This window comes from Centrocercus urophasianus, unplaced genomic scaffold (assembly GCF_019232065.1).
Source record: "Centrocercus urophasianus isolate 14NV4802_14NV808 unplaced genomic scaffold, USGS_Curo_1.0 seq_13, whole genome shotgun sequence".
Classification (NCBI taxonomy): domain Eukaryota; kingdom Metazoa; phylum Chordata; class Aves; order Galliformes; family Phasianidae; genus Centrocercus; species Centrocercus urophasianus.
In genome coordinates this window covers 2869869-2897420 of record NW_024884475.1, presented here as the reverse complement: position 1 = coordinate 2897420, position 27552 = coordinate 2869869, and the positions used below count along the sequence as shown (strand labels likewise).

Below are 27552 nucleotides of genomic sequence, written 5' to 3'. Positions count from 1 at the left end.
CTGTTTGCCAGTTCTTGAAGACAGATTTATAAGCACTGGCAAATCAAAGCAGCATTAAGATTTTCTTGCACTTTCACATCTAAATTCATTTACTTTTCTAATGTTTTGACATCGCTTTTCTTCTTCCTTTCAGGAGAAACTTATATCACATAGTTTTGGCCCTGATTCTGACTTTGACTGCTTATAGCAGAACTGTTTTACTGAATCAAAGCTTTTCTAAACATTTTGCAGTATTTTCTGGCAAAGAAAAGTGCATTGCCATCTCTCCATTTTGATTACACGATGGCAATATGCAATGAAAAGCACCTGAAGACACGGCACCTACCACCAGGACTTTATAAACATGGCTTACTTCGGAAGTGTGGCTTATTCCTGCTTCCAGAGGGTGCCAGTCCATCTTCTCTATATCTTTACAGATAATTTTAGGGAGATTTCCCATCATGGAAATCTCCATGTTTCTTTGGAAGTTATTGCAGCTGGTGAGAGGCAGGTATGGTTGGAAAACAAAAGCACATGCATATTAGGCAAGCAAATCTCCATGTATTGGACTTGATACATTTAAAGGACATGACACTGTGTCTTCAGTTTTGTTTCAGTATTTCAAATGCAAATTTTTTTAAAAAATCAAATAAAAAAAAAAAATGCAAGAAAAGTTGATGGTTTCCTTAAAGAACTGATTCAATAAAGTTTTGAAATACCTACAAAGAAAACTACCAAAGAGTTATAGCAGTTGCATTTCTCTCCTTTCTGATCTGTCCTGGACTATACAACTCATAAAGCTGAAGGGAGAAAAAGGAATAAAAAAGAAAAAGATGCTAAATAGCTACTCTAGAGAGTTGTGTACATCTCTAAAATCCTTAATGCTCTACAGACTGTTTAAGAAAGGATCCTAAATTATTCATTTTTCAACAAAAAAAGATCACCTTTTGTGTAGGAACTCCCTGGACCATAAATTGCTCGAGGCAGAGAGAATAAATTTTGCAAAGAATCACAATCACAATGTTTGTCAGGTTCTTATACTCTTCTTTAGTCACCCCCTGTGACCATTATCAGAGAAGAGATACTGGGCCACATAAATCTGACCCATTTTATGTTCTTTCCTTCAAATGTAGCCACCTCCTTTCAAGATAAGAGCAATTTTCAGTGCTGAGAACCTATATAGAATTATTTAACATCACTGCAACAAAAGCTCATAAGATATGTGTAAATCATCATCTGAAGTTACTATATCAGACACGAACAACCTACTGTATCAAAATTTCTTTCAAATATGGGATAGCCAAAAGGACACGGATGCTCATTCATGCAGTGTTTGAAACACTCTTTCAAAGCCATCTCCAGAACACTCTTTCTGACTTTGCCTTTTGTAAACTGCCCTTCCATCAAGTCTTCCTGACTTAAGGCCTGTTCTCTATGTAAAATTTTGTCTTATTTCCAAATCTGTCCTGAGGACACTTTAGACAATGGTGAGTGAAAAGTATCCCTCGAAAATGATCAACGTAAAACTTAGCATATTTTGAAGGTGTCAAACTCTTTCAGCTCATCAGAGGGAATCCAAAATGCCCAGGTTCCTCACGACTGGAAAAGGTTTCTCCAGAAATACAAACCCAGGCCCAAACGAGCAGCAATTTGTCATCCCAATCACCTGAGACATCTTAAATTCATAAAGACAATTAAAAATTCTGGATGAGGAATTCTAGAAGGTAACAGACATTAAAAAGCAAACAGTATTCTTTTCCTTTCACTTGTGCAGATCATTCTTCTTTCACGTTCTCTTTTGTACCCAGATATGAGGCAATAAGGATGGATTTGATTAATTGGCTACTGAAAAAAAATCCAGTAGAGATGAAAAACAACCAAACTAACTTTCTGTTCAGAACGTGGGGATAGCATCTAACAAACTACGATCACTCGAAATGAGCAACTGTATTAGAAATTAATAAAAGAAGAGCCACGTTAGCCATTTATCTTCTAAGGCAAAATACTTTGTTTGACACAGTTCTATAAAAAGCTGTCCATCAGCACTGCCACCAGCTCCAGTTTGTTAATTAAAAAAAAAAAAAAAAAAAAAAAAAAAAAAAAAGCAATTTGCCTAAAAATCTAAATCACACTAATGCAGTTAGACTACTGTGGGGTTAGCCATCTGGCTTAGAGGCTCATTAGTAAAGAAATGACCCCTATGCATAAAACACAGTTGGGTCATTCCAGGCTAATGAGCCTTCAAGCTTTATTGTTTGGTACACACAAATGGTTGGATATAGATGTACTTTGCAAGCTTAGTCCTGCACACTTGCAATCAAGCGTATCTTTTATTTATTTATTCATTTTTTAAAATTATTATTATTTACATTGAAAGAAGAAAAAAAATGCTTCAAGAGAGAAATAAAAGGTTTTTCACCTAAGGCAGATTTGTAAACAGTTTCTTGTTAGATTCTGGGAAAAATAAAGAAAGAAATGAACTGTCTGCGTATTTCTGTTTCAAAATGTATATCATCAGTTAAACCCGATGTGGAATTGCAAAACATTAACTACTTAATGCTTTGGTTTTTTAAACATTTGATTTCATAACTTTTAATTTAAATTCACACTGACAAAATGCTTGAAGCTGAACCTTTGGATTCATAGTCTGCTGGCTATCCATGCAGAACACATGAGATGAACCAGCACCCATAAAACCTGAGACCCAAACCCAACAAATATACAATCACATTTTAAACCATTAGAATTTGCTTTACTGCCTTTCATGCAGATATCTACATCCTACAATTCTTACATTTTAGATCCCTGATAGAATCTTTTATTCATTCACATAATGACAAAAAACTCTTTGCTGACACTTGTGGAATTTGCCTCATCATACATGCAGGCACCAAAAGGCATGCATGAGGGTTTGTGCTCACCTACCCATTCAGAATGATAAGACATAATTTTGTGATGAGCCAATGCTTTCATGATTGACTCAAACAGCAAAAAATTCCTCCCCCACTCTTTTTTTCTTTTCAATTTTTCTCTTTTTCTTCTCCTCCTATATATCTAGCAATTCATAAAACTAATTGATGTTTGGGAAAAAAAAAAAAAAATCATTAAGATAGTTCAGAAAGAAAAGGAATTTACAAGAAATGGTTACAACAGCTTCACATCACAGCAACTACTGATGTTCCATATAAAAAACAAATAACGCAATTCAATAGCCTCATAAATCCCTTGGGTGAATGGTCCAACCAGGTTGGAAACCATTAAATAGGGGTTCTGTTTAATTGCTTCTTTTGTCTATGATAAAATACAGCTAATGGAATGCCAACCAGTTTCATGGCTTCCCTGTGTTCCAGATAATGCAGTTATGTTACTGTGTGTTTAAGTGATTACATCTGATACCATCATTTGTCTTACCTATCACTGTCAAACTCTTTCTAACCCAATACAGTGTCTCTTTTCAGCTGAGACTGAATGGTGTTTAATACAACAGCTTAAGAGAACCAAAGATTTCATTAAATTAATATGTCTCTGGTTAATTCTACCTTATCTACTTATTCAGCTTACCCTTAAAACCTAATTAAAATCTCATTTATCTGATCCCAGGATTCAAATACGATTTGGCAATGAATTTGACAGCCTTATAGTAACTACATTACTACACATTGTGCCCCCAGGTATTTTAGATGCTATCGGAAAAAACTCAGTCACTGTCCACTTGAAGCTCCAGAATTGCCTCTTGGGGATCTCTGACTTCACACTGAAATGTTTCATCACAATGCAAAAAGTCTGTGATGCTATGAAAGATATGAGTCAATCCTAGGCATAAATAGGAAGAATTTCCTTTGAACAAAAAGAAATTATAACTTGTGTGCTTAACTCAAAACCTGACCAAATGCACGAAACAATTTCCAACATTGTCACATGCTGTAATGCCCCCAACTGGGTTTCTCCATTTTTTATGTTTTTTTTTTTTAATAACTGACAAGCAAATGAAAGAATTAGTCAGGGCATCAGTTAATTAATTGACAAACATATAAACAACCTACATAACATATGTATTGTGAAAATACAGAGTCAATATGTTACCCTAAGCTTAATCATAGCTTACTTTATAAAGCATGTAAGCTTAAAGCCTTATTATAGAGAAATAGATTTCACAAAACATTTCATTCTGTTCTGTTGAAGACAAATACATGCTACAACATTTTGACATAGTTTTAATCTTTGCTAAAAGGAAAGGGCTCTGAAAAAGTCTCCAAATGTTATCAAATATTATGAAAACTGAATCAATATGTAAAATCACAAAACAAAAATCCAAATATGGAAAGAAATTATTCCTCCAGCTCAGTCCTTAAAGAAATGAAACAACAGTTTCCTCTTATTTCACTAAGTTTCAGGGAGCTGCTTACAGTATAGTTGCCTTTCATGCCTTTCATTCCTCAAGTAAAGACACAAAAATAAACCACACATCCTCCCAGAGTCTGTCTAATACATAATTCTGAAAAAGTGATGAGTTACTGGGTCAGCAGACACAATCTGTCTACTGTATTTATGAAACCATAAGATAATTCTCCAGGTCAAACGTCAAAGCCCAACAAACTAGGATATATCTCTTTGTATTTTATCTTATGTCTGTTGTAGAAGGCAATTTGTAAATTAGTCTTTACTAAGTTGCCTGTGTTCTTGAGTCTTGCATCATAAATCTGAAATAATTTCAGAAGGGCAGAGGAAGCTCTTATCCCTTGCTTGCCAAATCTGTTAGTGAAATATAAAATTATCAAGGCATTTAAAAGAAATGCAAGTAGAACTTAACATTCAATTTGTATTTGATAATTAACACACTTAATATTAACTGGATTTAAATATATATATTTTCTCAAATAAAATTTTGAATCCATTTTCTTCTAAAAATCCCGTAACTACTAAAAATTAACCTCTTCATTTTATATTTTATTACATTTTCATTAATTGCAGCTATACCACATCAGAATGCAGATCTCCAGTTAGGTAGAAAACATTTCTGGTATGCAAGTGTGCCCTCTTCTGGACATCTATTACCATGACTTCAGATGTCCTTTCTCTAATATGAAATCTTCTAAGTTAAAATCATTCTTTGTGTAGGTAAAAACATGAATAACTCAAACCAACACAGTAATATGCAAAGCAGAGCTTAGTGGACAGTACTGTAACTCCCTGATTTTGTAGTTTGGATTGCTAATTGGAAGTGTAAGCACCATAATAACATTCATACATAGATTTGCGTTCTCTGCCTGTTTGTGGGAAAGTGGATTCTTGATGTTTTTTTTATGGTACTCGACCGCATCAATTTCTCTTCACATCCTCTGTCCTTCCCTCAGCTCCATGTGCCTTCTGCAGGCTCTTAATGAGAAGGAAGCAAGTCTACCAAACTGCTCAAACCTGACTTCACGCATTGCTATGGCACATTTTGGCAATGCTCAAAAGAAGTGATACAAACCCATTTTCTAAACTGGGACACAAATGCCCTGACAAAGAACACACTGATGGCATGCACTCATACTCTCATGAAGTCCCAGTGTCTCTATAGTTACACCCTCCTCTGCTCACCTGCAGAATAATAATATCTCAAAGACACAAATGTGTATAGTTAATATATTGTTTGAGTTTCCATTGATACCTTCAGCTTTTCCTCAGTGGAAAGAATGTGCATATACTGTGCATATTAAAAAAATCATTAAGTGAATAGAAGATGTTACGGAGCCTTCAGGATACAGATTTCTGATGCTTACTAATGTTATTCGGTTCATGCTTATTTTGATGCATTCCCAGTAACACTAAACACTGGGCAGCCTGGTCTAGTATTAAATGGGGAGTTTGGTGGCCCTGCATGTGGCAGAGGGGTTGGAGATTCATGATCCTTGAGGTCCCTTCCAACCCTGGCTGTTCTGTGATTCTTAAAGGCACTCTGAATGTTTTGCCTTGCATTCAAAAGCCTACATTGCATAACAAAATGTTATCTGGACATACTGTACAAGCATTGAAACTGAAATGCATACAAAAAAGGCAGATGCACATGGAGATAATCATAATGCTGCAAATATAGTATAAAATGTGTGAGAAATCTTTCTCACTTCTCTTGACTTGCAGACTAGGAAAAATAACAAACTAATGACCCATAAATGCTAACTCTGGTATGAAGAAAAATTATTAAAGTTATGAATCACACCACATATTCAGTCTTTCCTACAGGTGAAAAAAAAATAGCTTTAACAATATTATTTTCAGATAGCCTTAACCTTACAAACATTATCACTGTGCTTTCCAGCATATTAAAAGCAGTGATGCAGAAGTCATTACTTCTGTAAGAACACATTTTAGAAAGATCAAAACTAATTAATGCAAGATAAAATGAGTTAAAATACAGCATTCAGTAGAAGAAAAATTAATGCTTTTTTTTTTTTTTTTTTTTTTTTTCTTTCAATACTCCTTTGGTCTGAACATACTGAATTTAAAAGAAGCAGGCACTCTTAGTATACTCAGTACTTCTCAGTTATTGAAATATAATTGCATGATTTCCAGTAATGAATCTGTCTGGTATCAAAAGGACTCTTAAAAATGCATTTAGTTAATAATGGAATGGCAATGAAGACATAGTAAGGAAGAGAATTCACAGAAGGATTGTAACATAACATCATTCAGACCATATTTTTTCCGACCCTTCATGTCAACTACATCATTAATTGTACATAGAGATAAAGGAAAATGAAAAAATAAGTCCTCACATACAGGCATTCAGTTGAATTCACTAGGCAATCTAGGAAACTCCCATGCTAATTTGGAGGGAAATACCTTGTCAGAAACATCATTCAACCTAATACTGCAATTCAGCCTCAGATTCCAAAAATCTGTATTTGTTTACATTATCAGGAGACACAAAGCTTTCTCAGTGGCACATCATGGTCCAGCTTTACAAATACAGCATACAGTAGGTACCTAGAGAAGGCTCTCCAATGGACACCACCAAGCCAAAGCCATCAGTAGTGCAGTTCAGAAAGCCCCACAAGTCATAACTCAGATGAAATGTCACAGGGCTGTGTTATTCTATGACTAAAGAAAGGTCAAGAGAGGTCGAGGCAAATTTTTTTGTATGTTTGCCAAGGCGTTCCCAAGGCATCAAGACTTGTTTTGCAGAGGGCTTTTCTATTTGTCTTTGATAAAAACAATGTTGTTAACTGAATCTACTCCAAAAATAAATGTAAACGTGGACTTGCAAACTGAGAAAATGCAGAAATGAGCAAATAAGGCAAAAAGTGGGAAAAAAACACCTCACTTGTATAATTGTAAGCAGTGCAGCATTTCTGTAAACATATCATAAAGAAACTAGGCATCTCCTATGAGGCCCCGATGATCAAAAAATAAGACTCAAAAGGTTCCTTGAAATGTGGCTGAATCCTTTTGGAGTTATAATGTAGGTGGCATACTTAGTGATTTATGTACAGTCAGGAGAAGTTGAGGCACTCAGGAGAGATGCATAAACGTAAAGCCTAAAGTACTTGAGAAGAAACACCGTGGCACATCATAAAACATTTGCAAATTGGGAACATATTCTTCTCCTCTAGTCATAACTACTGTGTTTCCAGTTGTTTATTTCAAGTTAGGGAAGACAAAACTGCTTGTATAACATCCCAATGTGTAAAGTGGGTAGTAAATGAGCTTATCTCCAGCTTGAAATACAATATGGACAATTTCAGACAAGCTGTTCTTCTCTAGAAATGCTTCAAAAAGCTCACTGTTCAACCACAGTACCAACAAGAATCTTGTCCAGCCAAAGTGGTCATGGTCATATCAGTCAGTCCTGGTGACTCAGCGTTCGGTCGCCTGTCACTCAGCCCAGCCTCCATCCCAGGATAGCTACAGACATCATCCTATTTCATAACAGTAATTTACCTCTCACTGTCACCCAGGCTAACCTTATGCAAGGTTATTCAAGAATTACTGCCTTTCTCTTTTAAATATGAATTCAAATGGAGCTGTTAAACACAGGAGCTGACAGTATCTTGAGAGTTTATAGATTTCCCTTTGCTATCAGTTTTTTTCATTCTCCAATCAAGCACAGTAACTTTAGCTGTCTTTTAAGGACATTTCATTTTCATGTAGTGCAGCATTACAGTTTTACTTTGAAAAGTTAAAACCTTCTACTGATATATTTGTGAAGAAAAACTGCCTGGAGACTTATATTTTCCCTCCCTGTTTTCTTATGTTTTGCATCTTCAAGATATGACATTTTCTTTTCTATAGAAACAGGAATTATAGCCTGTAGCACCTCAGTCGCAGTGAACAGCAGTCAGCAATAGGTAGCAGCTTTAGAGAACAAGATTAAAAAGAGCAAACACTAGGCAACATTATTCCTATGGTAATATCAGTAAAATATCAACAAAAACAAGCCTAGCCTGTAGAACTCTGAAACTCACACCCATATATATTATATAGCAGTAATACAAGGAATCCAGAAAGATGTGTTCAATCCAAAGAGTAGTCAAAAAAGTCAACAAACAATACTGTGCATTCTCTGTCCTGAAACACAATTGTAATAAATTGAAACCCAAGCTCTTCTGAAATGGTAGCAGTAGCTGAAAGCAGGAGCACTGGGTGGGAATGAAAGTTAACAAGTCCAAAGGCTAGAGAAGATAAGTAGGTATTTGAACTGGATGGGAAATATCTTTTCAAATGTGCACTTGTACTCCTTCCAAGCCAGAACTCAATTGGTTAGAGAGATCTTTAACAGTCGTGGCTTACTCACTTATCAACCACTTTCCAAATTTGTCTGTGATACTCCACAGCAACCCAAAATTCACAGGCTGTCTTTATTTGGCACTGAAACCAAGGATGTCAGAACATCTTTTTAAAGCATATTTTTCTAAATATATCATTTTCTTCTTTTCTCATCCTAACCAGATATCAACAAGCAGCACTCTCGTGTTTGCAAGAAAGAGTGCCCAGAGCTGGTTTACATGAATTTGGCAATACACTGCTAACCCACGAATCTAAGCTTAAGAGCTGGAGCTAGAAAGTACCTAGGACTGCTGTTTCCTACCAGCCTGCAACACAAGTCATAAAGGACCCACAAGAGCAAAATAGCAGGAAAATTGGCCACGATCAGAGCTAGCCATCCACTAAACAATGCCTTCATTTAAACAACGGGGAAACAGTTGTATTAACAGCTTCTGCTGAACTGTATTTCATTCTCTGCAGAACAGGAGCCAATAAAGGTTTATTATTATTTTTAAACAAATGATTGCATATATTACATCTATCTAAGATTTTGAGGAAAAATACTTCCATTTTTCTAAGAGATAAGATATTCCATATAATCTAATCAACTGAGATGTTTCTTCCCTCCGCTTCTCAGAAATAAAAGATTTTAAAGTTGAGTTGAGTTCAGCATGGAAATAAGAGAGATCATTCTGGAAAAACACTTTGACAGAGCTACTGATAAGAAAATGGAAAGTATATATTACTAGATATCTGCTACAAGATATACAATCAATAATGAAACAGTATGTATGTCATCTCTATAGAAGTTCTTTCTTAGTTCTTAAATACAGTGAGACTCTAGTTATACAAATACATGATTAATGCTTAAAACTCATAATGACACTAGGAAAAAAAATCTGTAGCAACAATAATTCAAAAACCTCCTACAACAATAACACTACTTAAATAACCTCTGAATTGGGTCTGAAAAATCTGAGTTGAAGACATCTTGAAAAAAAAATCGCATTCAATATGTAGGACATAGAACAAATCAGTATTTATCTGAGAAGATGGAACAAAGAATCAGAACACACCTCTCCAACCATGTCTTATCACAGTCCTCTACCGTTGTGACAGTTCTTTTCAGGGAACTGAGCTTCTTTAGTTTGAAGAAGAGAAGGCTCCAGGGAGATCTCACTGAGGCCTTCCAATACTCAAAGGGAGTTTATGAACAGGAGGGGGAACGGCTGTTTACGAGGGTTGATAGTGATAGGGCAAGGGGGAATGGTTTTAAAAAAACTGAGGCAGGGGAGGTTTCGGGTTAGATACTAGGAGCAAGTTTTCCACACAGAGGGTGGTGAAGCACTGGAACAGGTTGCCCAAGGAGGCTGTGGATGCCCCATCCCTGGAGGCATTCAAAGCCAGGCTGGTCTGGTGTTTGGCAACCCTGCACACAGCAGGGGGTTGAAACTAGATGATCATTGTGGTCCTTTTCAACCCAGACCATCCTATGATTCTATGACGATGATTCTTTATGACATAAAAAAGGACATAACTACTAAACTAGCACCATTTTTCTCTTCAAAGTTGAAATCTGCCCTGTTCTCTCTAACTGAACTTTCTGTTTTGTTTTGTTTTTTTTTTTAGATTTGGATGCCAACATTCTGAAAGTGGCATTTGCATTTTTTTACACTCATATCCCTAGGCCACATATCTGGAAATTTAGTTTAACCAATCTTGCATCTCGTTCACCAAACCATATGATGACTTTTGGTATCTATTTATCCAGTTTTCTGAACTGCACAACAGTTTTAACTTATTTGGTAAACTTTGGGTAACACACAGAGAGATTTCTCCCTGATATAAAACTAACCTTAGGAACATTATAATCTACACGGCAGCCTGTGATGGATCCATAAACACTGGAAAAGCAAACAGGGGAAACAACAGCATTGTGTGTGTGTTAAATCTCCCTTTGCATTGCAGCAGAGTATATTGATCTACCAAAAGCTGCTAAAGCAGCTAGCGATGAAAACAGACCACAGGTGCAGGGAATATCAGGAGATACGACCGATGTACTTTAAAAGCCCTGCAGGAGCACAGAAGGTAAGATTCATGCCTCTCCACAGGCAGCTTTCTAAGAAAGAGGTGGGAACAGTGGGTGTTCTGCAGGTGGAGGAAGTTTTCTAACGCAACCTATGCTACATAAAAAGCAGAAGTTCTTACATTTTTCAGCCTGATGCTATTTCCTTATCTTGGAGCAAAATCTGGAAAAACCCCTTTTTTTCTCCTTGCATTGCCTTTAGCATTTAGACAGAAAGCACAAGCAGCTTGTATCATCACACAGCCAACCTTCTGTTTCATACAACTGCCTGTAACCCTCCCAGTTTCCTCTCTGTGTCTTGAATACCATCCACAGATACAACAGCAAAAAAAAAAAAAAAAAAAATCAGTGTAACTTCAAGAGTGACAATTCCATTCTGAGTGTTTCTTTTCCACTATATTTTACTTTTGTATGTACTGAAATTTAATGTAAGATAGAATGCAAACTACAACAAATTTTCACAGTTCTATGCAGTGTCAATGTTTTACACAGAAAAAAGGATTACAGAACCTACTTGGCTACTAAGCAGTTTGAAGTCCCCTGTGATTCCCAATCATACAAGTAGATAACAAGAAAGAAAAAGTTTTATGCTGGGGAACAACTGACCTTGCATTCACTCTAAATGACATTGCAAGTATCCAGCAATTGCATTGTCTGAAACTGTACACTAGGACCACTGAATATTCAATTTGTTCTATGCTTTCTGTATGTCATGACAAGTATCAGAGAAGTATGTAGATAAGATCAACAATCATCCACCAAATTGAGCCATCATTTTCCAGGTGTTATCAAAAGAAGTGAAAAAAGGACAAAAAATATTTTACGTGATTTGAAATGATAGAAGGATTGCAGTGGTTTAAGCCTCTGCAGGCAGAAGTCAAATACGTCCATCTTCACCAAATCATCTCAGAGGTACAGACTCAGAACTTCATCATGTTAGGCAGCTTGGTGTTCATGATTCAGTTTCACCCTTTTGAAACTTAGCCAAGCTTTTAAAAAACTTTGCAAATAAAATCCTCCATTCTCATTAGTTCATATATTCTGAGATCTTCAGATAGAGTTATTCTGCTTATAATACATCAGATTATAAAACTTAGCTTATGAAAGGCCTTAACAGGATTCACCTGATATCCATCAGTTATAAAAGAAGCTTAAATACCTCAGGCTCAATTGATTTGATTAAGGTAGAAGCCAAGCCATTTGCTGTTCCTACAGCACATGGATGTGGGACTGGCAGATATAACACAAGACCTACGGTAGATCCAAAAGCTTCCTATTGGCACACTGAGGCCAAGAGCCTCAGTTCAAATGATCTGAAATTACCCGAACCAGTAATTTAAAATGGCACTAAGCATCTACTTTAGATGAACTGAGATCCTCAGCTAGCTATACGTATCTACATGTTAAAACAGATTTCAGTGTCTTCAGATGTAAACTGAATTTCGCCTCTTGTATCCACTATGAACAGCTTAGGCAGTGTTTAGTACAATATCATTCTTAAATTCTGCTCTCACGGGCACGTTTAAGTTAGAAGTACTTCACTTTTTAGGAAATCAATTATATATTTAATCATTACAATGTGCATTCAATCACTACAAAAAGGAGCTTAAGTCAATTATATTCCCATACACAACATGAAAAGTCATAATTATAGAAATGGTGTGGTATAGCTAAAATTAAGAAAAAAAGGAAGAAAAATTGAAGATACCATGGTAACAGATACTCACACCATTATGTGTTTAAGCAACAACTAGGAGGCTGTGAGCCATCTTCAATGTGTTCATAAATGCTTACAGTCACTTAAAACTTTCCGTTCTCTGCAGATGGGGTCAGAAATAAAATAAAGAGTGTTTCTGGTCAGAAGGCAAAGTGCATTTCGCTTCCAAAAAACTGTGCCCTTAAAAAGATACACCGCAATGACAAGTGACAATCCATCAGATCTCTTTTTGAAAGACCTATAACAATGACACCTAACTAATAATTCTACATAGCAAGATTTCGTAGCAAGCAATCCAGAACATTTCCTTCCATCAAAGCCTCTTCATAATGACTAACCAAGAATGCAAGAGCTTAGACTTTGCTATCACATTACAAGAACTTTTCAATCATCACTCAAGTTAACAATAACAAAAATAAAATATATTATTTCAAATTCTCCACCAGCATTAAGTTAGTTCTTACAGTGACTATTTGGAATAAATACCTTAAAATGCCAACATCGTTTCTATCTGTACCTCAAAATAACTCAATTTTGGTATTTATCAGCATACCATATAGCTGTGTAACAATGTATACGACTATGTTAACAGCTCATCCTTGGACAGTCTTACTAATGATATGATTCCAGAAAAACAGATGAAAAGATTGCAGTCATAGCCTGGTAGAGACGACGGACAAGCATAAAGTAGGACTGTCATTCTGAGAATGTTTGTTTACATATCTGTTTGCAGATATTTAAGATCATAATCATATCATATTTAAGATAATTCTCTTTGTAAAGAGGATTTACAAGTTTGCATTGGTATTACATTCCAGTGCCCAGAAGGTCAAAGAAAGGTGACGATAGCCACAAGGACTGTTAGCTTCAAATGGTAACTATCATGTTCTTTTAAAGGGAAAAAAGCATTTCATTATAGTTCTCCCAACAACAAGTTGACATTTTTAAGTTTTTTTATACGGCTTAGGAATTCACACATCATCCACAAGACTCAGGAGTAATTTTCTGGGATAAGTTAGGCACAACAAAGGCTGTTCACTGCAACTACCACGTTGTCAACAGCTCTTGAGTCCCTCCACAAACAGCTGTACTTAAGGCATGGCAGGCATCTTGTTGTGGGAACAGCAATGCTGATTAATATTACTTACTGCTTCCACAGATACAGAATATTTAATAGCTCCAACAGAAAGCCAAGACCTTCAGTGGATTAACCCACACAGCTGACACATTATCTCACATGAGCATCTACAGGTATCATCTTAACAAACATACACCACGACCATTACCGCACAGAGAATATCATTTTGATAATGAACTGTATTCATTTTCACTAGGGAAAACTGTTCTCAGGCCATCATCCATTGACACTTCTTGCCACTAGGTTTCATTTAAAAAGCATTTTGTCCCAGTGTGATTATTTGATGGCTGTTTAGTGTACAAGAAGGAACTTCAATGCTACTGCTATGGGGAGCAAGAAGTTCCTTCACAGACCAAAAGACACTGTGAACTTCTAATTGCACCAAATCTCTGCCAAAATCTTGCAAGATATTTAAAAATGAAATGATTCAAACCACTCATACGAAGAAGCATAACTGTTTGGTTTTTTTAAACAGTTAGAGCCTTTTGCTAGAGAAAAGTTGAATAATTTAGCGGAAAAGAAACCAGTGCTAAGCATGCATCACTTACATTGTTCATGTACTCGCTGAGCAGGTCCTGCAGTGCCTGCCGCACAGCGTTGCATTCGGCTACGATGCGCTCCCGGCGGTCATCCCTCGTGCACGAGGAGTCTGCCATCAGCGCCGCCCCGCTGATGATGCTCTCCAGCCTCTCCTCCAGTGATGGCCTGAAGCGGGCCTCGCTGAACGTCATGGGGTCTAAGATGATTTTGTTCTGAAAAGCAAAACGGTAACGAGAAGATGAGCAGGAAAAACGGAGCACCATGGAAGATGTGGATCTGTTGGAATGGGTCCAGAAGGTCACAAAGATTATCAGAAGACTGGAGAACCTCTGCAACACATTGAGGAAGTTGGCCTTGTTCAGATTGGAGAGGAGAAGGTTCCAGTGGGGACCTCACTGAAGCCTTCCAGTTCTTAAAGGGAACTTCTACACAGGAAGGAGACTGACTTTTTACATGGTCTGACAGGGATAACACAATAGTATTAGACTAAAGGAGTGGAGATTTACATTATATGTTAGGAGGAAATACTTTACTCGCAGGCTGGTGAGGCACCAGACAAACAGGGCTGCCCAGAGAGTTGTGAGTGCCCCAGCCCTGGGAGCATTCAAGACCAGACTGGATGGGGTCCTGGCCAACCTGACTTGATGGGTGGCAACCAGCCCACAGCAAGGGGGTGGAGATAGATGGGCTTTAAATTCTCTTCCAAGTCATTCTATGATTCTATAATTTTATACCTTGATTATTACTACTTTTAACGTTTCTTATTTCAGCAGTTTCAAAGAGTTACTAATCTTCCCTATGGATAAATTATCTACCAAAGAAATAAATTTCCTAAGAAATAAATACTAAAGAAATGCCCAGCAGCTAAGAAATCTCATTGTATTCATGAAGATAATTCACAGCATATTTTTTAGCATATATAAACATTACTGTTACAAACAGAACAACTGGTTCAAATACCAGTTTGGGAAGCATAAAGTAAAAAAATAATAATTAAAAAAAATCAACACAACACAACCTACTGGGTTATGTATGCAATGATTGTGCATCTCTCACAAATATACACTTTACATATATATAAATATATAAAATCCAAAAAATAAAAAATATTAAAGAATTACTCTCACTACTGCACAGGAAAATAAAGGATCAAGCCCTGCAATATTTACAACCTAACTAAATGCAAGGCAGTTAAATAGCAACAAGTGTAAGGATGTCATGAAATGTATTAATATTCATTCATTACTAAGATACAGAAGAATTCTAAGCAGATATCTTATTGTTCAAGCTCCAGGAACTGCTGACTTCACAGAAATGAATGCAACATTAACCAGAATGTGAAATAATGTCTTGCACGCATCTTCTAGGGTCTGTGTTTCACTGCTGCAAGCAAAGCAGTTTTACAAGCATCTAAATTAGAAATGACTTCTCTAATAGCTGGGCCTACGCATATTTATACAGCAGTGCTTTTCAGTCAAATGTTAATACTTAGAGCTCGCTGCAGTACTTACGTTCATAGCATTGGGACTTTCAGAAAGGAGCTATATAAATTCATGTTTACAATAGTATATTTATTTCTGTAATAGCAAGAATGAAACTGCATCGACTGACCCATCTTAGCAATTTGTGTCAATTATAAGAAGCACAGGTAAGATAAATTCCTTTAAAAACCTGTAAAGGACAAGTCTCAAGTTTCCATCACTTATTGAAAGCCAGTCAATGAATGATGAATGTAAATGAATTGGAACATTTAATATGTTTTAATCAATTAGCTAATATTAAAATCATAAATCAATGACTGACACTATAATCCAGGTTTTATAATTAAGTGTTTCAAGGCTCTTTGTGACTGCAGACTGACTGGTGTCATGTGTATCTTTGCAGTGAGCTATAAAGTACATTATTTTGGCTTTATTTGCTGAAACAAATTCCCAGAAAATTAATTTCAACATAATTACAGACTTAAAGTGTGCTAAACTTGGAATACCTTCTTTAGATACTGTAGGTAAGTATATCCCCAATTTTTTAGAAGTCATAAACGAATAGTTGCAATGTATTCGTAAAGAACAAAAGCTTTCAGAAAATTGATACCTCCTTACTAATGAGTAGTACATGCCATTTCTTTCTTGCTCAAAGAGGAATAATCTCTCATAAACATTAATAAACTTCTGAAATCCAAAATCTAAGATAATTATCCACATTTGAGCAAAGAACATTGAAAATAACTACATACTATGGCCTGCTCCAAAGAGACCAAGGGCAGAGACTGTAATGGATATACCTTTAAATTTTAACCCATGATTTTAGTTATGTGTTATAGGAAGTCCTATAGCAGGAAACACTCAAACCCACAGAGGATGAGCCTCACAAGAAGCAATGCAAGTGCAGCAGCAACCGGACTTGGCTTTGGTGCCCTATACCTGTAAGCAATGCATTATCTCTCCTGTCCTGAGCTACCACCATCACAGAAGTGAGCCAAGTCATGGACTAAAGGAACCCAGCAAATGTTTTGTGGTAAGTTTATACGATTGATCTCTGTGTACATATCTTAGGATGGAAAGAGGGGTAATGATTAATGAGGATGCAACTGATAGTCAAGGATTCCAAATCATATGATGTCATGCTCACTTATACAGTCTGGGAGGAAAGAAGGAGGAGAAGTGGACGTTTGGTCTTACAGTACTTTTCTTTCCAAGTAACCATCACATGTAATGGTGCCTGGAAGTACATGTAACTTGCCCGGAAGTGGTTAAACAACTGTTCTAGTTTTGCCTTCCTTCCTGTGTACACAGCTTTTGCTTTATCTCCACCCACAAGTTCTCAGGCTTTTACCTTTCCAGTTCTTTTTGCAATCTCACTAGGGAACAGTAATCAAGCAGCTGTGTGAATCTGAACTGCCTGCTGGGTTAAAACAACACAATGCATTTACGTAGGTGTTGCGATCAGAGAGCATACAATCATTCAAACTTCACCACAGCAATCTCAATTGGAATATATTTTTCAACAACATAAAATAAATAAGGTTTAATAAAAACAAAAACAAAATGTTCAGATGAATTTAATCTTTTAAAGCAATTCTGGAATCCCATAAGAACTACTGCCAGTTTTTAATAGTCTGCATTTTCCAAATTAATGCTTTTAATCTGCTCTTGCAAAAAGTTACTTACTTAAGGTATTGCTGTCTCGTTCATGACAAATTTCCTTACCTGTTGGTTTACACAAGTAGACTTAAAATTTCAGCAGTTACACAGAACCACAGCATCATTTAATTTTTATACATAAAAATAATTTTTAAGATTTAGTTAGGAAAAAAAAAGTCCAGATCTGCAGAAGCTGAAAAACAGCCAAAATAAAATAGATCCAAATAGATCCTAAGTCAATGTACAGAGTCATAACCTTTGATACTGCTCAGCGTTTTAGCAAGCTTGAAAAAAAAAGAAAAACATAAACACATGGAAAGCATTATCTTCTTAAAGTTCTAAATTGAAATAGTGAAACCACTTCTACTTTACCGCCTCAGAGACAGCAACAAGCTAAATCTTAAACATAATAGCTCAGCTATAATCTACAATGTATATTCAGGCAGGAAAAGGTCTCAGATAGCGTTCTTGGGAAGAACAAATGAAACAGGTCCATACTGTTTTCTTGTTTATACAGATGGCTGTATGAGAACTGAAGAGCAGATTCTCACCTTCACACAAATGGCTGTTTGAGAATTCCCCAGTCAATAACCTTACAGAGTGAAGAAGGAGGAATTCATGATCTCCTTGAAATTCCCGCATTTTACTATTTCCTAACATCCAACCTGAATCTCCCCTGGTGCAACTTGAGGCCATTCCCTGCAGTCCTGAAGTAGTTGAATGAAAATGGTAAACAGTAATAGCCATTATATACTGCCATACAATCATAGAACCATAGAATCACCGAGACTGGAGAAGTCCTACAAGATCATCCAGTCCAACCTTCCACCTATCACCAACAGTTCTCACTAGAGCATGTCCCATAACACAACATCTAAACGTTCCTTGAATACATGCCCATCAGAATCTCTGCAGATGAAGGAAATAACCTAGACAGAACTATCTTTCAGTAAAATCTTCATTATACAGTTATGCACATATGCATATCTGATTCCACTAAACAGAACTGATACATTAAACACCGTGATGAATAGCAAAGCACAGTAGAAGAGATTCTTAATCAGGAGTTAAGGCTCTGAGGTCCCTTTAGTGACTCTTGTATTAATCTGCTGCATGACAGGACAAACAATTCCTTCTTTCCTCTATTTCTCTTTTAACACTTTGTTAGTTCCTCTATTTAGAATGTAAAGCCTTCAGGGCAGAGATCATTTCATAATGTGCATCTCAGTGATTTAGCACAAGGAAAATACCATTTTTAAGGCTAATGCGACTGCAAAGTCAATAACATACCACAACAAGGAACTATATTCCCAGTGACAAATGCCTTTAAAGCATCAAATTGATAAATATCATAAATGAACAATGTCACACACACAAAAACCCAACAACAGTAACAAAAAAGAAGTCTTTGTGTAAAAAAGAGCATATAATATACTGAGGAACCAACTTTTGTAAAGTAACATGGGAGCTAATATTGATTAAGTGTTGCTTTGGAGAGCTGCCTGCACAACCATGGAAAGAAACCTGCTCACAGGTTGTTTAATGTATGTACATCTATGTGCACCTAAGCTGCTAACATGGCTATTTAACTTTTCTTTAGAGACAAATCAAATGTTTGTGGCTGACACTACGTTGTATTTCACAGAGATACCACATAGCAGAGGTTTGGAAAACCCAATAGCAAGAGTGCAACAGCTCTCCAAAATTCACTCTTCACATTCCAAAACCCCACCTCTACCACCAGAGTTCATGATGGATTATTCAGGTCAGAGCAAGACACAAATGGCATACAGTAGTTATTAGTATGAAAATGTCTATCATCTGAAAGCTTTCATTCTTTATGAAAACATAACTACCCTAAGAGTGATTCAATAGTATTTAAATCTCTCAGTTACATTGTTAAATTTGTGATAATATCTTCCTTAAACAAATTACATGAATAATTAAGGAGATATTACTTCCATGAGATATTGGTGAAGTTCATATGTGAGTTACATAAGCATCTCACAAGTGCTAAATCAGCACATGCAAAATAGTGCCAACTGTAATTTAATTGGATAATTTCACTAAATATGGAAAAATATTTAATATATTTTGGATGTAACTATTCAGATATTCATAACTATTTTTAGCCAAATTCCATTACCCACAATGGAGAAATTATTTTCCCGGAGAAAATCTATGTAATGCTTAGAGATATAAATACATTTATGTTGATTCAATTTTTAATGTGTGTTTCATCTGTGTTTCCACTGTCTCTAACAAATTTGTTTGGATAAGAGTTCACTACAAAATCTCCTCTGCAAATAAACTGGTCATTGTCTTATTATAGCTTAAATGCATTTGAAAGGAAAACAGGATCAAAAGAAGTGGCAGGAATAAGACATGGTTAAGCTTGCAAACAGCATTTTGCATCGCAAAATTTTTCTGCAAGGTTAATTTACTACACAAAAGAACGGAGATTCAGCATTTCAGGGGAAAAAAAAAAAACCAATAAACCCACTAGGTGGTGCTCTTAAACAGAAAATATTCATCCAGAACTCACCAGCAGCATTTGTAGTGCCGAGAGAAATGAACGCACATCACTCCAGCTGCCAGTAGGGAACGGTGTTTCCCTTTACAAGAGGTCCTGCTATGTTTCTGCTACGTATTCGATACCAAGATCTCATCACTTCCACTGCTGTCACTGATGCTATGGAGCTGATGTTTCCACAATAATACTTTCCCATTTATACACAAACACAGACAAAACATGAGCCAAAATATGTACAGTGCTGGCTACTAAGATTGTAAGTAGGAAAATAAATAAATAAATAAATGAGTTAAAGAATTTATTTCTTGCTGCCATATGGAAAATTCTGAATTACAGCACTTTCCCCTCTTATACAACTCTTACCTCAACAGAAAGGCAAAGGCTTTTGCAGAAGGTAAACAAAATTCAGAAGTTAATTGCAGAAAGAGGGAATAACTTGAATCCACTGCATTTTCCCTCTTTCCTAAAGTATCAAATGATGTGCAGCACACTCCTGAAGTTCCTGAAGGCCATGAACAGGAAATTGAGAACAAGAGGCTAATGATGGTGAAGGAAGGGAGATTTATTTGGGGAAGGAAGGGAGGGCAGCTGCAAAGCTGTTGGCTGAAATAACCGAATTATGTTAGAAAAGTGGGAAGTTCTGTTCCTTCCAGTGAAACATAATATGTTTTCAGTAACTTAAATATAGATTCACCTCAAGTAGGAAAAACAAAAATAATTTTCATAGAATCATAAAGGTTAGAAAAGACCACTAAGATCATTAGTTGAACCACTGTCCCATCACCACCATATCCACTAAACCACACTCCTAAACGCTGATCACTTCTTTCTCATCTGTAGCAGATCAATTCCATTATAAAAGAAATTATTACTGTATTTAGTCAAAACTCAATGCAATTTTGAAACCAGATAGACCAGGGGTGACACACAGGCACATTAAGGCCAGATGTAACATGGATGAATGTTCCTAGTAAGCAAATTTAATAACAAATGAATGCATGCACAGAGAAACAATAAGTCACTGTTTATCTGTTTGCATTCACATCTATTAAAATCAAGCACTCTATATATTTTAACAAATACAATTTCATTTCATTTCATCTATAGACACAGAACTTCCTAATTTAGACATAGAGCTCAAAGAGAAAGTCAGCTGAGCAGTCTCATCAGTTATGACATTTTCTTCACTAAGCAATATAGAAAATGAGAGATACTTGCTTTTAGCATCAATGGAAAAAAGTATTTTTGCTCCTTTTTCCAATAACCTCTTTTTTAACTTTAATCAGAAGCATTACTTATTTAATCATTTACTCAATTTATCACAGAAAATCCAAGACCAACCATCTAATTGTTAATTTTTAAGGATCTATGATGCATTCACAGTAAGCATCTTTATATTTGCTGATATAACTGCACAAAAATGATTAATTTCTCACATCAGAAAGTAAATGCACTTCCCTTGGGAGTGAGTTCCAAATGGTAAAGGGGTCCAGGAAGGCTGAGCACTCCTCAAGAAGATGATACAGAGGAGCAGGAGCAGGGTGTTCTTGTGTACCATAAGACAACTTGATGGGGAAGAAGGCTGGTGTGGCTGAACAGAGAACTTTTGCTGAGACTCCAGGAGAGAAAGAGAGTTTACCTTCTGTGGAAGAAGGGCGAGGCAACTCAGGGAGAGTACAAGGAATTTGCTAACACATGCAGGGAGAGAACTAAAAAGGCAAAAACCCATCATGACCTCAATCTGGCTGCTGTGGTAAAGAACAGCAAATAATGTTTTTACAAATATATTAAAAGTAAGAGGAAGGCGAAGAAGAACCTTTGTCCTTTACTGGATGTGGCAGGGAACTGAGATGACACTGAGGATAAGGAAGAGGCTGAGGTTCCCAATGCCTTCTTTGCATCTGTCTTTCATAGTCAGAACAGTTATCCTCAGGGACCTGGAAGTCCATGATGGGGAGCAGAATAAATCCCCCATGATTCAGGTGGAAACAGTTAAAGAGACCCACTACTCAGCCTTGACTGTCAAAGGTCAATGGGGCCAGATGGGATCGACCTGAGGGTGCTGAGGGAGCCAAGCTGCTTTCCAACATCCATAAGCAATTCTGGTCAACTGGAGGGGTCCCAGATGACTTGAGACTTGTTAACATGACTCTAATCTATAAGAAGAGTCATAAGGAAGATTCAAGGATGTACAGGCGCATCAGCCTGATCTCGGTGCCAAGCAAGGTTATGCAATACTCAAGGGCAATCACATGGCAAGTGCAGGATAACCTGATCCCCTGATCAGGCCAGCATGGGTTCACGAAAGGCAGCTCCTGCTAGATCAACCTCATCTCCTATGATTGAGTAACCCGCCTGCTGGATGTGGGAAAGGTTGCTGTTGTAGTCTACTTAGACATCAGCAAAGCCTTTGGTGCTGCCTCCCACAGTATTCTCCTTGAGAATCCGGTAGCCTGTGCCTTGGACAGGTACACTCTTTTCTGGGGCAAAAACTGACTGGATGGCTGGGTGAATGGAGTTAAATCCATGGATTTAATGGTATGGACAGTGGGATCAAGTGCCCCCTCAGCAAGTTTGGAGATGACACCAAACTGAGTGGTACAGTTGACACACTAGAGGGAAGGGATGCTTTCCATAAGGACCTGGGCAGGATTGAGAGGCAGGGGTTCCAGGTAGCCAAGAAGGCCAATGGTAACTTGGTTTGCATCAGAAATAGTGTAGCCATCCAGACCGAGGAGGTGATCATCCTTGTGTGTGTGGCTATGGTAAGGCTGCACTTCATGTACTGTGTTCAGTTTGGGGCCCCTCACTACAAGAAGGACATCAAGGCCCTGGAGTGTGTCCAGAGAAGGACAACAAAGCTGTGAGGAACACAAGCCTTATGAGGAGCCACTGGGGGAATTGAGACTGCTCAGTCTGGAGGAGGCTCAGGGGAGGTCTTGTTGCCCTCTACAAATACCTAAAAGGAGGTTGCAAGCAAGGTGGGGTTTGGCCTCTTCTCTCAAGTAACAGCGATAGCATGAGAAAGAATGGCCTCAAGTTGCACCAGGGGAAGTTCAGGTTGGATATTAAGAATAAATTCTCAGAAAGAGTGGTCAGGCATTAGAACAGGCTGCCCAGGTAAGTGGAGGTTTTTAAGGAAAGAGTAGATGTAATACTTAGGGATATGGTTTAGCAGGCAATATGGGAGATAGATGGACAGTTGGACTGGATGACCTTAGAGGTCTTTTCCAACCTTAATGGTCTTATGATTCTACGATTCAAAACATTCAAAGGTATTTGAACATTAAACATTTTAGGGTGACATATTTGAAATGCTACAATCTGAATTTCAGAAGTGGTTTAACTTTCAAAGTGTTGTTAAGATACCCTACATTTCCAGAAACTAAGAAATCCCAGCCCTGGTCCATACTGTGACTGGAAACACTATCTGACTAGTTGAACGTGTGCTGTACCCAACAAATACCATTTCAGCCCACCGTTGACAACAAGTGACAGCAGCAGTCCTCTGACAATGAGAAAGGCTGAGACCTAAAAAACTGTATTAGAGAGAAACTGCCATGTGCTCAGTGTAAATGTTGTATTTTCAGAATTCACAGCAAACTCCTCTACGTACCTTGCAGAAATTGGGATAATTTTCTCTAGAGGAACCAAAGGAGCTCCCTTAGTTGTTGCAGTAAGAACCCAGAAATATTTAATAACTATAAAATGTATAACAAACTTTAATAATAAAATCCTTCACTATTAAATCAAGAAATATCCAGAGTTAAATGATCCGAAAATGAAAAACATGAATAAGGACCATTAAACATATTTTTGTAAGTTTTATCTATTTCAAGCAGTAATTGAATGCAGCAAATGCAGAGACTGGACAGACTCATAAACTCTCTTCATTTCTACATAAATAATCTCTGAGAAGCAATAAGTGATAATTCTTTCCAAAGATTTAACTCCTAATAGCTCACAGGTGATTTTAAACCACAAGTCACGGTGCCTCTACAGAGTATGACAATGACACCTATAAACATACTAGCTGAAGTGATTAAAATAGGTTGGGTAATGATTTATATTACATGTGATTATATTTTAATAGAGAAAATATTAAGACTAATGACATTGCAGTCATTTAAGTGTTAAGCCACAGAGTGCTGACTCTGAAATCAGAAATACTCAAGTCTGAGAAATGGTAAATGCTATGGAAAAATATGCAAATATTTTTAATAAGCAGAATTAACTTACCGTACAATACCAAGTTTAGTATGCACTTCATAACAAAACCAAATGGCCACTGTAGTACAAACACGCTGTGAAATCTCTCTCACTGCAACAAATAAATCCTCCTTTCTCATGCACTTTTTGTTTTGCTGCCATATCTGCACTCAAGACATAGCTGTATGAACCTGGTAATTTTGCTTGCTTTCCTACTCATACAGTATAAGGATAAATTTAGAATCATCCCACGACTGGAGCTACAACTTTGGTCTTTCCCTGAAGTTTAGGGAACGTTGACTCCGTTACAACACTATGTCCAAATAAATCTCAGTCAACAGCTGATCACTGAAGAGAAATAAGGAATGTAGTTAGAAAGTAGATAAAGCAATCATTTCAATCTTTGCATCCTCACTGATAAGAATTTTTTCATTTCCTAAAGCTGGAAAAAAAGGATGAAAAAAATCTATTTCTCCACATGCATCTGTGGACAGAACATGATCCTATGACTACATATTTCCCATGCACATTTACGATGCTGCCACATGATGTAAACCAGGAAAGACTTTACCTGAGAAGAAAACTGATGAACAAATGTGGTCCAAAAAAGGCAGGGTTCAACATCAGATGCCTCGCATCGTCTCCACAGCCCAATGAATCACTAAAATTACTTTCACTAAGCACAACAGCCTTTTCCAGAGAGCAGTAGCATCATCAGTTTAGATCTGCTAAGAGTCACGTGTTTTCTGTGACTGTTTGTGAAACCTCTACTGTCCATAACAGCAAAGTCGCACACAAAAGCCAGAGTACAATCAGATAAACAGGGATATTATTCCCAGGACCTTACCAGTAAGGGATCTGTAAGCTGAGAAGGCCTTGCAAACCAGGCAGAATTCTTTAAATCTTGACCCACAATAATTTCACAGGACAAACTACATAATTAGAAATACAGATACTAAAACAATATCAGTACTGTCAATGAGGGCAGTAGTATTTTTCTTTTTACCTATCAGTACAATGAAATTTATCTCTGGGTCCCACAGCAGCTCTGAATGGTTTTAGCAGTGTTTCACCTTCTCCTCCTCCTTTTCATTCGTTACACTGGCAACTGCTTTGACCCATGAAGGAAGAAATTTGATCAGCACAGCTTCTTGTTGGCAGTGTGAGGCACCACGAGAGGAAGAGAACATGTTACCAATGGCAAAACCCTTCTGCTAGTCAGCTACCAGCCCGTTGGCTTTCCCTATGCCACATGCATTTTGAGTTGACATATTCCCAGATTTGTCTCCATTTCCCTTTTGCTATCATTTCTGCATTCATTCTCTGCCTTTTATTATTATTATTATTATTATTATTATTATTATTATTATTATTATTACCATATCCTACTCAGTCATTGAGCTACTCAAATCCCTTCAGTTACATTTACTCTTTCTATTATCATTTCCAATGTAAACCCAATGATAGTAAGCTGCAGATTCATAAGAGGAGCCCAATCTTAGGACAGGAATCACTAGTACAAATGCCTCCACTTCCAGCCCTAAATACAGCAGGACTGAGTAGCTCCTCAAAAGGTGCACTGCAACTTCATAAATTAGTCTAAGAAAAAAGTACCATTTCCTAATAATAACTTTGGTTAGATCTTCATTATTGTCAAAATTAATTTATCTAACACCAGAATTTTCATATATCGTCTTGAATTAAAGTTTTTTCTCCTTTCTAAAAAGCTCTCAAGAATGAAGAGGAGAAAAATGGTTACAAAAAAGATTAGCAGTGAAATTAACATGTAAAAAGATAAGTGCTCAGAAAGTTACTTAAGCAAAACTAGCTGTTTCTGGTGCAGCACCTTGTCTGCAATTAATGGGACCAGCTTCATCTGTTATCTGTTCATCTGTGCCTTATTTGATGAACATAATCCATGATTCAATACACTTTGTTAATGTTTCCAGGATGCTCAGCTCCACCATCGTCTTTATTTTCCTGTATTATCTTCCTTCCTGGCATGCCAGATAAATCTGATTTCACCATTCAACAAAACACATGACAAACATCACAGAAATAAACTGTCAGATTAATCACACTTTGTGCTATTTATGTAGCTGGATTTTTAAAGGATGCTAGGGCAGAGAAGTTCTTTCCCTCTTGCACAATTGCAGCATAATAGAACAAACACCCTATAATTCAGTCCATTAGCAGCAGATAACTATTCCTTGCTACAAATAACACAAATCAACATCTGCACTTTGCCTCTGCATTCTAAGAAAGTGGACCTGAATGAGCAGAAAAATGTGAGTCCTGTCTAAAACGCACTTAGTTAAAAGCACTGTAGATTCCATGGTGAAACATTTTCCACAGACTTCTGATACTCACATCAAATTCATTTAGTGCAGCAGCAAGCTCTCCTATGCCAGTATGCCCCTTGTTTTCATCAGTGGGTGAGGTGGCCTGAGCAGCGTTGGAGATACCAGCAATTGCTTCTTGAACTTGTTTGAAGACATAGTCTCTGTTGGCCCTAGTGGCTGCAACATCAGGGTGACGAAGAAATGCTTGGGATGCAGTATACAGCATTGTGGCATTCTTCTTCAGAGCACCTCGAGCTGCAGCCATTTCATCCCTGCAGTGAGGATCTTTCAGCTCCTGTAGAAAAACACACAATTATTTAGTTGTAAATGAAAGCTTTAGTGTTAGAAAGTATGATCTAAATTGTCACTGTCCAATGGTTTTGCAGAGATGTCATTAATGACGAAATTGACTATAATTCTCACAAAATCTTTTTATGTGCATAGTTACAGTTTTATTAGGGGTACTGAATTTACAAAACATGTATTTTGTGGCTTCGTAAGAATTCTCAATATTTCATGACTTGAATTCCTTATAAAAATACTTTTTTTTTTTTTTTTTTCCCCTTGATGTGAAGGGAAGTCCACAAATATGTTTTCTTTTCATGGCTATGACTGCCATGCTTGTAGATATTTTCCCCAGAGTTTTCCTTTAAATATAATACACATTTTGCTTTCTCTACATTTTGCTCTATTTCTCGTATACTTTACATTTTACCTTAGTGACTTATTCTTCCTTTTGTTTCCTCTGACAACATACAACAGATGTTCTGCAATGCCTTACCAGAATAAGATGGTGCAGTATTATATTTATCAACTAATATATTCATGTATATATAATATCAACTTATTTATGAAAGCTCTTCAAACACCAGGTAAAGTACTCCCAGCAATGCTCATAAGCAGTGAGGAAACACTATTCTGTTTTAAAACTATGAACAATGAAGTTTGGGAAGCTGAATAGTTTACTTGTGCTCACGTACAAATCAAATGCAAAAACCGAAAAAGAATCCACGCATTCTGGGTTTAAAGGTTTTAGCACTTGATGAATTTCAACCATAGGATTCACTGATACAGTTCTCAGAGAGAATTAAGTTCCTAAAAGTTTTGCCAGCTACAAAAG

At 36.9% G+C, this 27552-nt stretch overlaps 1 protein-coding gene across 1 annotated transcript in view; it reads right to left on the bottom strand.

Annotated features, from left to right (window-relative positions):
* CTNNA2 (catenin alpha 2) overlaps positions 1-27552 on the bottom strand; it is a 396255-nt gene that overhangs the window by 309209 nt on the left and 59494 nt on the right. The window contains exons 5-6 of the mRNA XM_042812772.1: positions 26461-26727; positions 14217-14420 (exon numbers count right to left, since the gene is read on the bottom strand). Of these exons, the coding sequence (XP_042668706.1) occupies positions 14217-14420; positions 26461-26727 (471 nt within the window). The remainder of the gene's footprint in view (positions 1-14216; positions 14421-26460; positions 26728-27552) is intronic.